The 14,971-nt window shown below is 35.9% G+C and overlaps 1 protein-coding gene across 1 annotated transcript in view; it reads left to right on the forward strand.

The window, feature by feature from the left end:
• The first annotated feature begins 14,038 nt into the window (after nt 1-14,038).
• Nucleotides 14,039-14,971, forward strand: part of LOC101999635 (olfactory receptor 5AS1-like) — a 3,098-nt gene continuing 2,165 nt past the window's right edge. The window contains exon 1 of the mRNA XM_005363473.1: nt 14,039-14,968. Coding sequence (XP_005363530.1) covers nt 14,039-14,968 — 930 coding nt within the window. The remainder of the gene's footprint in view (nt 14,969-14,971) is intronic.

Raw genomic sequence — 14,971 nt, forward strand, 5'->3', positions numbered from 1 at the left:
TTGTACACCCTACTCCAGAAGAATTAGAAGAAATCGACTCAAAAGTGAGCTATATGAAAATAATAGAGAACCTTAAACAGGAGGTGAAAAACTGCCATAAACAATTAGAGATTACAAACAAAAAGGTGGAGGAAATGAATAAATCGCTCATTAGCTGTTTCAAAGCCCTCAAACGGGACCTCTGAGGTGTATTTGAGGAAATGTTATGTCATGCTGTGTCTATCTGAAAATAGATGAAATAGCTCTAGCCCACTAGTTTTTTAAGGGCATTCTTACAAATATTGTCCCATTCCTTCCAGATTCTCTTGAAGACCTAACTGTCTCAAAAATCAATATTGTCAAGGTGAAATCTTATTTGTAAAGAATTTGGGTTAAAGCATAGAAGAAATTGGTCTGGGAAGGGACTGTTTCAGGTATGAAGTGTAAGTGGAGTTTGTGTTTCAGTGACCTCAAGGCAGAGAAATGATTTTGTTTTCTTTCATCTCACAGTCTGATTTAATCTGAACCAATTTAGTCAACAATATCCCTTAAATAGTTTGTGGTTATTATTTTCAATCCTATGGTGGCTTTTCTCCTATCCACTTCTGATTTCCCTTTCTCTCTATGCAGAAGAAGGGTGCAATAAGTGAGTGCAGCTGCTCAAAAGGATTGTACAGGGCGGGGCCTTAGGCTATAACCCTAGGCTGTTCTTTCTTAGGTCTAGTGTTACCATTATATCATGAGACACAGGCATTGCCACAGCCTTGTGGGAAATGCAGATCCAGACCCCAATGCACCCAGGGGGTTTGTGTGGAATATTAGGCTAAAAAATGCATGTATTAATTTGGCAATAATTTATACATTGACTTTAAAGCATATTGTAAACTTAAAATGGATAGATCTTAAATTCTTAGAACATTTATTTTAAATGTTCTCAGAGATTGTAAACCACTTTTTTTGTCTGAAAAATATGTGCACAATAAAAAATTGGAGCAACTAAAAAAAGAGAATTATATACGTAGTAGGGATGTATTGTAGAAAAATATGTGCTTAAATGGTTGAGAGACCTGTGCAGATGAGATGCACAGCAATGCAGAAAAAGTATATGGCTGTGTGGAGAATGTAACTGTGTGGAGAGAGTTGTGGCTGTGTAAAGTATGTTGCTGTGTGAAGAATATGTGGAGAATACAACAGTGTGTACATAGATGTAACTATGTATGGCTGTGTAGAAGAGAGCTATCTGCATGTAAAGAGAGATATGCAATATATGTAAAGAGATGTAACCGTGCAAAGAATTTGTTCAAAAAAGATTATTCAAAATGAATTTAAAAAGAAATTTACCATCAGAAAGCATATATTCCCTTATTCACTCTCAAACAAAAAAAGTCTAACCCTTGCCACATTCATGAATTTTTTTTACACATCCTGAAGGTGGCCTGTTACGGGAGGTCCTTCTGCTCCTCCAGCCAATAGCCACTGAGATACCAGTCCATTGGGGCGTGGTCTCTCTCCCTTTAAAAAAGCAGCTACTTCCCTTCTTACTCTCTTTGCTTCCTGCTCTGGTTCTGGCGACTAGACTTCTTCCTGATTGCGCAGAGGGCTGTTGTCTGGGACGGTGATCTGTAAGTTTTTCCCCCTTTAAATAAATACCACCCTCTTAATCATAATTCCAAACTGGTGTGTGATTGTTTATGACTTACGCCTTCAGTGGCCTTTGAGCAGGATTTTTGAAAAAGCCTGCAGATATATATCAGTCATTAAATAGATGATAATCGAGCTACAATAGAAACTCAGAGAGGGGGCTGGAGAGATGGAGAGGTTAAGAGCATTGCCTGCTCTTCCAAAGGTCCTGAGTTCAATTCCCAGCAACCACATGGTGGCTCACAACCATCTGTAATGAGATCTGGTGCCCTCTTCTGGCCTGCAGGCATACACACAGACAGAATATTGCATGCATACATAATAAATAAATAAATATAAAAAAAAGAAACTCAGAGAGGCTAGGCATAGGAGAAGGAATAGGGAGTGGGGAAGGTGGATCTCCCTGGGAGGGGGAAATGAAATAGGTGTTATGAGTGGATTAACGCTGTGGGGAGAAGGCGGGGTCTACAACATGAGGATTGGGATAGAAGTGGACAGGAAGATGGGATTAGAGTGGGGGAGAGGAACAGGATAGCTAGAACTGAAGAGAATTTGCATGGTAGAATGAAAACCTGACACAGTGGAAACTTCCTGTAATTACAAAGGCAATCCTAATTAAGTCTGAAAATAATGGCCAAGAATGAGCTATTATTGGTGATCAATTGTCATCAAACTAAGCTTCCAGTACCTGGAATAATTTAATACTGCAGTGACATTTCATTTCTATTTTAATAAATAATGCTTGCTTGAAGATCAGAAAAGTAAAACAACCATACTGGCCTGCCTTAAAGACTAGGCAGCAGTAACAGGCACCTTTAATCCCAATAGCCACACTAGGCTTCTGTAGAACCCAGGTGGTAGTGATGTACACCCTTAATCCCAGAACCTGAGAAAATTCTAAAATGGGAGGAGATAGCTCTCAGCCACAGTCTCATTCTGAGATTACTGGAGGCAGGACTACCATTTTCAGACTGAGGTTGAGGTAAGAGTCAGTGGCTGGCTGCTTTGCTTTTCTGGTCTTCAGGTTGAACCCTAATATTTGTTTCTGAGTTTCTATTACTCATGCATCATAATACAATTGAACTGATGTCTAAAGTAGTCCCATGTAAATACACAAACAACCAAGCTATTGCCAAAACAGTAGGTTGCTCTCTACAAACTGACAAGGATTCATTCATTGCTGAAAATAGCACTCAGACAACTCCTTCACTATGGAGGCCATGAGATGGGGCTTACATAGAAACTTCATGACTACATTCTAGTTCCTATGGCATGGAAACATACTCTGGGGGCTATTAAAAGAGAAAAATAAACACAGAACCAACCATAAAACCTTTGATCTACAATCTGTTCTAACAACAAAATATGCTAGGATAATAGAACTATTTTTGTGTTAGTAACCAACCAGTATCTGATTTGACTTGCAGCCCAGTCCAAGAGATAAAACCCACACCTGACACTGCTTCGGTGACCAAGAACCAGTCTAGATAACTAGTAGATCTAAGGCAAACTAAATAGTATTGGTTTAAAACATAAAATAAAATAACGTCTAATGACATTCTGCTATACTCATGTTTCAGTGCCTTATTTAACCACCATCAGAGAGATTTTCTCCTACAATAGAGGCAAATAAGATACAGAGACCCACAGTAAGTCTTTATGCAGAAAAAGAGAGACCTTGGAGCACACAGATGTCACCATCAAATACCTCAAAGATAAATGAACCTCAAAGAAGGGAAGGAAAAGGGGGTGGGGAAGACATAATGGAGGAAAAAGACAAGGAGAACACAATCCTCTAAAACAACTGAGCAAAGTGCACATGAACTCACACAGACTAAACAGCAGCAGGGACAGGTCCTATCCAGGTCTGCACCAGATCCTATGTATATACACGATAACTTTGAGTTTAGTACTTTTATGGGACTCCTGAATATGTAAACCAGTGGTTCTCTGATCTACTGCCTTCTCTTCAGGCCCTTTTACTTACCGTTGCCTTGGCTTGTCCAAGATCTGGATGGAAAAGGAGGTTTGAAGAAACTGGGAAGAAAAGACAGAGGGAAACTTGTCTTCAAATTTTATTATATGAGAAAATATTTTACATTCAATAAAAGGGGAAAAATAAATAACAATGAGAAAATTTGACTACAAACAAATGAGCAACACTAGAATATCATTGAAACTACTTTGAAATATTACCTAATGCCAATTTTGATGCCAATCAGTACTATAATGGCAGAAGCTGGGGCATCTCTGTGAGTTCAATGCCAGTCTCCTGTACACAGAGCATTCCAGGACAGTCAGAGCTATATATAATGAGACCCGGTTTCAAAAGTCTGTTTTTCCTCATTGAGTCTTTAACATCATATATGTGTGGCTGTGGGTATGTGGATGTAATATATAATATGTATTTCAAATAAAAATCTTTTATTTTTTATTTTTTTTTGTTTTTGAGACAGGGTTTCTTTATAGCTTTGGAGCATATCCTGAACTAACTCTTATAGACCAGGCTGGCCTTGAACTCACAGAGATCTGCCTGCCTCTGCCTCCTGAGTGCTGGGATTAATGTTGTACACCACCACTGCTCAGAAAAATCTTTTATTTTTTAAGAATACATTTAAGACATGAAATCATTAAAAATAGATATAGAGTAAAAACCATGGAGGTTACTATGTAGATACAATATCAAAATTTTGTTAATACAAGCAGAAATGAGTTGGTATGAATCTCAAATTTGATAGCTCCTGCCCAATAATTTAAGCATCAACCAAAGAAAATGTCAGAAGAAAACAATTCCAAACTTTAAATATGAGAAGAAATCACAACTGTCTAAAGAGCTTCTTTTGCTGTGATAAAGACTATTCTCAGAAACCAGCTATGAAAGAGAGGGTTTATTTCAGCTGATAGACCGCATGACACTCCATAATTTAAGGACATCAGGGTAGGAATATTGAGGCAAGAATTGAATCAAAAGCTATGAAAGCATACTACCTTTGGGCTCAGTCCTCATATTCAACTTGCGTTTTTACACACCCTAGAAAAGTGTGCCCACAAGTAGCATCACCCACAGAAAGCTGGGTACTCTCCCATAATTTACTAATGTAAAAAAATGAACAAATTTGCTAGACTAATATGGTGGATGGTTTTTCTCAACCGTGTCTTCTTTTTCCCAAGGTGCTCTAGATTGTGTCAACTGAACACAAAACATAACCAATATTTTTGGAGAATCCACACAACTATTTAGCAACAAGATTCAAAATAATGATGCTGATCGAGATTAAAACCCTGAGTAGACATTAATTTGATTAAGACAAATATGATAAATATGTTGTAATTATATGATAAAATGCTTACCATTAATGATCATAAACAAATGAAAATTAAAGTGCAGTGAGACACAATCTCTCATGTACTAATATCAAATGACTTCAAATGTTATAAAATGTAAAATAAGAGAATGAGTAAGAAGCAGGAACTCTGGGACACTGATGTTATGAATACAAATTCATAAAGCGTTTATATAAGCCACCATGTTAGTTCCCCAATTCGAAAAGAAGAAAGAGAGAGGAAGTGAGAGAGGGAGGGAGGGAGGGAGACATGGAGGGAGACATGGAGGGAGAGATGGAGGGAGGGAGAGATGGAGGGAGGGAGAGAGGGAGGGAAGAAAGAAATAAAGAGAAAGACTGCATTTCAACAATTATAGAAAGGAAAGAATGAAAAAGAAAGAAATAAAAACAATAAATATGTTAAAACAATGTTTAAGAAGATGACTTGGAGCACTATGTAATAATTTCAGTATCTTTATTACTGATTGAATTACATATAAAGATGACATGAACAGTTTTCTTGACATAGATTTTCAAAGACCTTGATTTTACTGCATGTAATTGCCCCATTCTCTGTGGTTATTTTTTTAAAGACTGAACATAATTTTTATCATATTTAAGGCACTTACTTAAAATATGTAATTATAGTTATAGTACATAGCAATGTAATGCTTTCTAGTTAGTCTTTTATTAATTTCCATTTTCTATAAAGTATTTCTGTTCACATACTTTTATGATTGTTGACCAAGTTAATTGCATGATCTATTAGATAATAAGTATTGAAAAAATATTTACAATTTCAAAATGAATGAGCAGATTTGACTTTTTAAAAACTCCTTAAAAATTAAATCATCTTTATATTTCCCTCTAGTAAGCTCCTTTGTGTCAATAAAGCAAATGCATGGAATTAATAATGTAAGGAAAACATGTACTATTTGCAGTCATTTCTGTGGCTAAAACATCTATTTGAAATTTTTATCAGAAAAAGAATGAGTAAACACTGATTCATTACATATCTGTAAAGGCTTATGCATTCTCTTGAGATTCAATAGAAAATAACACTGTTAAGACATATTCTAATGCTGCCTGCCTTCCCTGCACAGTAAAGTAATTATACAATTGTCAGTAGACTTCATTAACTTACAGTAAAAAGTTTCTGAATCATTCAAATAGCTTTACTCTATGTTCGCTATTCCCCCAGACACTCATCCTTTATAATATTTACCCTACATGTAATGATTGCTTCTATAAGTTTTGAATTCAATTTAAAAACTGTACCAGAAGATTTCCATTGATGAGAAACTTTGAATATTTATTAAGTTAATTATTTAAATAATCAAAGAGTATTGTGTTAACATCAAAAGCTTGGAGGCAGAAACACTGAAATGACAATGCTTTCACAAATAGAGGAGAGTCAAATTTACTGTGGCTTGTTTGTTTGAATACTTAGAGGCCATCATTCGGTTGCTTTCATTCATTGCTTCTTCCTTAAATATTTATAATGATAAAGGAATTTGATTTAGTAGTTAGGTCATACATTATGTGAATAGTGGTTCAGAGAAAGCTAGAAAAATTAAATTCAGAATTTTATGTGCAATTACAATGAAAAATTAAAATGAATTTACTGTATTTTAATATTTTTTGAGCCAGCTGGTATTGAACTCACTACGTAGCTTGAGGATGACCTGCAACTTCTGATCTTCCATAATGCTCCAATGAGAGAGAAAGAGAGAGAGAGAGAAGAGAGAGAGAGAGAGAGAGAGAGAGAGAGAGAGAGAGAGAGAGAACTTGTGTATTAATATTTATCATCCCATTTTTAAAAATGTCTGAGGTATAAGATATTTAGCTGTGTAACTTTGAGGGTCCATTCTTCCTTGAAAGAACAAAAATTTGTTAATGTAAAAGAGGATTTACAGCTGGGCAGTGGTGGCACACACCATTAATGCCAGGTCTTGGGAGACAGAGGCAGGAGGATTTTTTTGAGTTCATTGCCAGCCTGGTCTACAAGAGCTAGTTCTAGGACATGCACCAAAACTACACAGAGAAACTCTGTCTTGAAAATACAAAACCAAACAAAAAAGAGGAGTTACTGATGTCAAAAATGTCTTAAGTTGTATACAAAATGAATTTAATGTCATGAACTGAAAGCATATATTGAATGTATTTTTTTCTTTTAAGTTGTAGTCAAAAAAAGGTTCAAAAATATTTGCAGTAATTATTTTTATAATTGCTTTGACTAAATGCCTGATAAAAATCAGTTAAGGACATGGGTTACTTTTTAAGGCCCATGATTTATAAGGGTAAATATGACAGACTTTTTCTCTGTATTTCTGTTTCCATAAGGAGGTAGAACATCATAGTAGTAGAGAAATTACAGGAAGTATACCTCTTGAAAGACAAGAAAAATTAAATGAAGATTCTCTAGACGATATATAAGCAATAAAATCAGGTCTTTTGGGAATGGCTCAAGCTCAGCCCCATCCACTAATGCTTCTAGGCTTCTCAAATACCTGCAGGCCAGTTACTCAATAGCACAGGCCTGTTGGGGGCTTCACAGACAAATCAAATTTAAAATTCCAGGAAATAGTTCAGAAAGCGTAGGAGTTAGATAGATACCTGACAGGGATACAAATAAGGAAAAAGGTGCAGATAGATAACAAATATATCTACCTCAGCTTCCTGCCCAACCTCTTGTGTTGCAGGGAGGGGCTTCTTGTTCATCCTGGCCACCTGGCTAGCTTAGCCCCAAAATAACCACACAGAAACTGTGTTAATTAAATCACTGCTTTTCCCATTAGTCCTAGTTTCTTATTGGCTAATTCTTTTATCTTAATTTAACCCATTTCTGGTAATCTGTGTATGGCCACGTGGCAGTGCCTTTCTGGGTAAAATTCCCAGCATCTCTGGCTGCTCCATGGCATCTCTCTCCTACTCTGCCTTTCTTTCTCCCAGCATTCAGTTTTGTCTTCCCCGCCTACTTCAGTTCTGCCTTATCAACTATTCTAAGGCAATTTCTTTATTAATTAACCAATGAAAGGAACTCATTGACAGAAGGGCCTCCTATACCACTCCTGTCCTGAGAGATAGGTTAGACAATCTTCTTCCCTTAGTAAGGATTTTATAGCTAGTAAGGTTTGCCTGCTGACTGACCAGTCAAGCATGGTGTGGCAAACTGCAAACCAGACTGCTACATGCTTATCCCCAGTTGTAGGCCTGTGAGTTCTTTTCTTTTTTTCTTTTTCTAAACTGATCATTGAAAAGAAGGGAGATACATAGTCCAGCTCACCAAAACTTTATTTCAGTTTTTGAAATTATAATTACATCTTCCTCCCTTTATTTTTCTCCCAACAACCTCCCCATATTCCGTTTCTGCTCCTAGCTTTCTACTCAGGGGCTTTCACATAGTCTTTTGTGTCATCTTGAAGCTTTTCCTGACCAGTTTGGTGGTGGGGGAGGTTCTTCCATCTATATGTTGCTTTTATTGATTAATGAATAAAGAACGGCTTTGAGACTATGGCAGGGAAGAACAGAACTAGGCAGGGAAATGTAGTCTGTATGCTGGGAGGAAGAAAGGCATAATCAGATAGAAGCGAGGGAGCCCAAGGAGAAAAATGCGGGGAACTTTAGCCAATAAGCCACTGTCACATGGCAATATACAGATGAATAGAAATGGCTTAAATTGAGTTCTAAGAGTTAACCAATAAGATGCTAGAGCTAATGGGTAAAGCAGTGTTTTAATTAATACAGTTTCTGTATGAATCTTTCAGTTCTGGGCAACAGGGACAAACAAGCGACCCTTCCCTCAACAGATTGGGATGTTTGATGGGTCATCCTTGTTCAGTTCAGGTTTGAGAGGTAACATTAGTAAAACCTTATGTGTGTAGCTTCTAATATCTCACACCTCAAAGCAAACCTCCAAACTTCTGCCCTCATATTTCTGTCATCTCCTCTGGGTATTCCCTGAGCCACCAGTGGGAGAGTGTTTTGTGTATGTCTTCTAGGACTGGATCACACAAGCATGCATTTTTATTACTTGTGGTTTTCTGTAGTTGTCTGCATGTGTTTCAGAAAGAGGTTTTTTTTTTTTTTTTATGAGGAAGGAACACTATGCTTGCCTGTGGTATAAGGACAAATGCTTATAAAATATCATTAGGTATTATGCTGATTTAGTTAATTTGAGATTGTAGATTCTCCTCTGACAGTCATTACTTCACTAACACTATATAGTTAATACAAGAAATTGTATCCCCTGGCTGAGCACTCTTAAATTCAAATAGAGAGGTGTTGGTTACTACCAAGGTGCGCATGTCATTAATGTACATTTAAGGTTCTCCTGCCATGCTGGTAATTGATGTGTTTTTTACGTGTCATAGATGGATAGAACCGTTGGTTGTCTGATTCATTTGAGAAATTTTATAGCATCTTCTTTGAAAGGGGCCATCCAGCTGAACATTTTCATCTGTCCTGTCAGTGTTCTTTCCAAGAACCAAAGGCTACCAAATCAAAGTCCCAAAGACAGACATAAAATGATCTCTATTGAATTGATAGACAGAGCTATTAAAGAGACTCCCACAACATACAACCTCTGGCTTTTGCCCTTGTTTACCCTCTGAGGTGGAAAGGAAGTTACCGTATATGAAAACACCTTACATATAGAATTCAGAGCCCAATGACTGCAGAAATGGAACTGATCTCAAACTAATTTCAAACTGTTGACTCTGTCTATTGTGTCTGAGATATTTTCTTTGCGGCTACTGGCTATAATCAAGACTTTTTATATTTAGTTTTTTAACTAGCAGATAAAGCAATCAAGCCTCCTAAACAGCAACCTTTCAAATATTACTGAATCTGTTCCTTGTATTTTCCTCATATCACTGCGTACATCAGAGGTTCATGCAGTAGCTGAATTCACAGTGAATACTCACAGAAAGTATAGATGATTGTCATGGGGTAGCAAAGCCATACAAACAAGTAATGTTTTCTGCTGTTGGGGTTTGTAATCAAATGTGACATTATTTCTTACCCAACAGTCAATCATGTTGTCACTCCTAAAAGTCAGCTAAGCCACATCTCTGCAAAAAGTAATTTCCTACACAGTAGTCCACAGGGGCTGGCAATTACCCTGGGATAAAGTCCCACTTGTCATGGACTGCAGGATAAATAGTGATCTCTTACAATACTATCTTCAAAACCTGGAGACAAATATTGTCTCTAAATCAAAATAGGTTCCACTGTCAAAAGTCTTAGATGGTGGTGAGGTAAGTATTTTAATCTCTGACATAGCAGCAAAATATCTAAGACCGATATTACAGAGCTAATGCTTGGGCTTTAGATAATATGCATCTTTGTTGACTCCATATGCGAGTCAGGCTGCACGGTGGTTAGGAAAACAGGTGGCAGTAGACAGCGTGATACACCTAAGATAGTATCACCTATGACAAAAACACACACACTGCTCTATCTTTTATTTACTTTACTGACAGAAGTGAGCTGACTTTCCACATTCTAGAACCTTGTGAAACAATGGCAGAGAGTCTCCATAACTAATTACCATGCGACAGAAATTTCTTAATATTTTATTCTTTATTGAAACTTTTATTAAAATATTGACATTACAAGAAGCTTTTTATTTAGTCTTTTCTCTTTGACCCTTCTGCTATGTCCCATTCTTGTGTGGTCAATTATTTTGTATCTGTTATCAATATCAGGTAGGAGGGTTTGGGATTTCACTAGGAGGTATTTTCTGATATAGTGGTCATGATGGAACTAGGAGCAATAATAATCATACAATGAGGAATAAATTAACATATTTTTTTATAATATGTTTTTGAAAAAAGGGATACAATAGTAATGGTTAGGGGAGAGGGGGGAAGGAAGGGGTTCAGAGAAAAATGTATAATGCAATAAAATCAATAAAAAAATCATTAGTGAATATGTTCCTTACTTAAGATTGCTTTCAAAGAAACCAAACACTCTATATGGTAATTTTAAAATAAGTATTAGATTATTCCTAAATTTCTCTGATTGTAGACGATATTCTTTAACTTTATAACCTACACTAAAAATCCCATGGCTGTGTCAAACAGTTCGTGATCAGAAACATTGAGTATTTTGAGTAAATAGACAAGTGAACATTCAGTATATGAACATGGATAAATTACTTCTTTATTTATTTAAGGTTCAATTCTAAAAAAAATTCTTTAATATCATGTCTCAGGACAATTAAGAAATTTAAATAATATGAGATATATAAACATATATGATACTCTCCATAGCTAATAATTTTATTAGTTATTAATTGCTTCCATCAGGACCATCATCAGCATCATCACGATCTACTAACATGTGTAAACAAGAGTTATATGAAAGTTTACTCAAATTATAGTTCCTAGAATTAGGAATATTCATAACAGACTGAAAGTTACTCTGCAGTATTGCTTTTTTGGTAAAGTGCTACTTTATTGTGTGCTGATGTTATAATGGCTATATTTTTTTATTCAGTGACATTAATTTCAATTATTCATTTTTCATTGTATGTTAATTTTTTCTGCTGTTTCTAATAAAAATAAGTATTTTCTGACAAATGTGGCTTATTTTATAAAATTCCAATAGCACACTCTAGACAAACATAAAAGTTTCTAAAAATTTTAAAATTCTAAAATATACTTTATCTAATTAGCCTCAAATTGTAGTTCCAACAACTAGAATAAGTATCATTGTCATTAATGAGGAAATAAAGAAATAATGTATGCTAGCCTATCTGGAGAAAAGTCAATGTATCTAGACTCTTAATTATTTTATTATTCTGCCAAATGATCATCATTTTACAAGAGCTGTACCAACTAGAGGGCAAATAAGCAGATACATTTGATGAGTCTGTTTTCACAATACAAATTTCTGTATAACTTTCTCTTCTTGACTCAACATCTCCAGTATCTGGGTTTACAGAACTCCACTAATAGACAAGGATTCAAGTCAAATATTGGTACAGCTGCTGACTTCTCAGATGGTATAACTGTAATTTATACCCATAGATATAATCTATGGTATTATAACAATGACAGAGAATCCTCTTAGTTGCTTTTCATGGAGCTAGAGCTTTTTTTAATGTAGTCTGCTTTTACCTTCAATTAAACTGTTGGTAAACCTAAGAATTTTTTACTTAGATATTCCTCTGTTGTAAACTTGTGTGTCTCAAGAAAGAATCTGTGAAAGAATATTTGTGAATTTTATATCCAAGGAAAAGCAAATGTGTTCTTCCAGTGTGCTATATTTATTTTTCTAAAAAAATATTCTATGTAGATATTTTGTGTGCTGTTGGGTACTGCTATTGTATGGAGCCATCTAATCTTTCTATCATCTAATCCCTAGTGATAAATCATCAGAAAGCAAAAGAGGTCCATAAAACCAGACCAAAAATAAGTTAAAAATTGTCTTTCATATTTCAAGATATTGAGACAAGTAAACTTTAAATAAAACATATTATTTTATTCTTAAATTCTGACAGATATTATTTGTAAGATGTTTGTTTTTTGTTGTTGTTGTTGTTGTAGACAAGTAAACTTTAAATAAAACATATTATTTTATTCTTAAATTCTGACAGATATTATTTGTAAGATGTTTGTTTTTTGTTGTTGTTGTTGTTGTTGTTGTTTTTCGAGACAGAGTTTCTCTGTGGCTTTGGAGCCTGTCCTGGAACTAGCTCTGTAGACCAGGCTGGTCTTGAACTCACAGAGATACGCCTGCCTCTGCCTCCCAAGTGCTGGGATTAAAGGTGTGCGCCACCACCGCAGGCTTTGTAAGATGTTAATATAATGTTTTTCATGGCCAACAAATTATGTTTTCCTCTAATATCAGGTGATTAAGTGATGCTATTTATGCCACACAAATATTAGGTAGCAAAGATTCAAATCTGTCAGCTTGCGCATCATACTTTTTTATTCTATATTTTATATTAAGTTGTCTACTTCCTGATAACAGATGTTCTATGATTATGAAAATTTAAATTATTACATACCAATATCATCCCCATAATTTTCTTCACTCGACTATATACCAAAATATAGATTTTTGACCCCCAAATTTTGACTAATTCTAAAAATTTTAAAACATTGATTATTTTCTCAATCTCAAAAATGACCACAAATATTCTCACATTAAAATGAAGAAAGTGCTTAGGTATTTAGATAAAATATTCTGTAGGTAAACCTTAAATACCTGAGATGTACATTATTCATCAGCACATGAAAAATTCTCCAAAATAAACCACGTGCTAGAACACAAAGAAAACATTAACAAATGCAGAAAGTTGAAACAACCTCTTGTACACTATCTGAGTATTATCCAATAAGCCATAAAATTGACAGAAAAAAAATGAAGAAAATGCAAACCTATAGCAGGGTTACTGCCTCAAGAAACACCATCTTCTAAGTAATATCTTTCAGGAATCAAGAATAACTTCTCGGGGGCTGGAGAGATGGCTCAGTGGTTAAGAGCATTGCCTGCCCTTCCAAAGGTCATGAGTTCAATTCCCGGCAACCACATGGTGGCTCACAACCATCTGTAATGAGGTCTGCTATCCTCTTCTGGTCTGCAAACACACACAGATTGAATATTGTATACATAATAAATAAATATTAAAAAAAAGAATAACTTCTCAGTTCCAATTTAAAACACATAATGATAAAAAATAATGTAATGACATCAAAAATGATTTAATTTAATTAATTTTAAGTTAACAGGCAATCTCATAGGTCTCATTATGACAGATAATATCACTATGCATTGCTCTTATCCATCATTCTCCTCCATTGAGCTCTTTCTTCTGCTTATGTATTCTTCCCTTTGCCTTCAAACAACATATGTTCAATTCTCTTCTCATTAGTCCCAAAATGCATGAGTAAGTGATGAGTGGTAATGAGAAGGCATGAGAGTGTAAAGAGACAAAGACACGTGTTCTTTTTTAGTTTTGTCTTTTTAATTCTCCTTGCTTCCGTAGAAGAGAAAACAAGGACCTTGGTTCATTCATCACCCAGCTAACTTCACATTGCTACATATCATCCACTGCCGATGAGAAAAGCAAGAAGCCCACGGAAATGCAGCACACAAACTATACCAGGCCAACAGAGTTCCTATTTATCGGATTCACAGATTATCTGCCACTCAGGTTCACGCTGTTCTTGGTGTTTTTCATAGTGTATACATTGACTGTCGTTGGCAATGTGGGCCTAATAATTCTAGTTAAAATTGACTTAAGACTTCAAACCCCCATGTATCACTTTCTTAGCAATTTGTCTTTCTTAGATATCAGCTATTCTACAGCCATTACTCCTAAAATGCTTGTAAATTTCTTAGCTTCCAGGAAGAGCATCTCTTTCTATGGATGTGCTGTACAGATGTTTTTCTTTGCATGCTTTGCAGATGCGGAATGTCTTATCTTGGCAGCAATGGCATATGACCGCTACGCAGCCATTTGTAAGCCACTGCTTTATTCTACGCTGGTGTCCCGACGGGTCTGTATCCGCCTCGTAATGCTGGCGTATTTTAGTGGAAGTATGACCTCACTGGTGCATGTATCCCTCACATTTATGCTTCCGTACTGTAGCTCCAACATTGTCAACCACTTTTTCTGTGACATCCCACCACTGCTTGCTTTGTCATGTGCAGATACCCATATTAACGAGCTTCTGCTCTTTGCCTTGTGTGGCACAATCCAGATGAGCACTTTCATGGTCATCATTATCTCTTACTTCTGCATCCTTATTACGGTTTTGAGCATCAAGTCCTCAGGAGGCAGGGCCAAAACCTTCTCCACCTGTGCTTCCCATCTCATGGCTGTCACCTTGTTCTATGGAACTCTCCTCTTTATGTACCTGCGTCCCACCACCAGCTATTCCCCAGACACTGATAAGGTCGTTGCTCTGTTTTACACTGTTGTCTTTCCTATGTTGAATCCAATTATCTACAGCTTCAGGAATAAGGATGTAAAAAACGCAATCAAAAAATTATTTGAAAAAAATGGGATCGCC

This window comes from Microtus ochrogaster, linkage group LG9, assembly GCF_000317375.1.
Source record: "Microtus ochrogaster isolate Prairie Vole_2 linkage group LG9, MicOch1.0, whole genome shotgun sequence".
In the NCBI taxonomy this organism is placed as follows: domain Eukaryota; kingdom Metazoa; phylum Chordata; class Mammalia; order Rodentia; family Cricetidae; genus Microtus; species Microtus ochrogaster.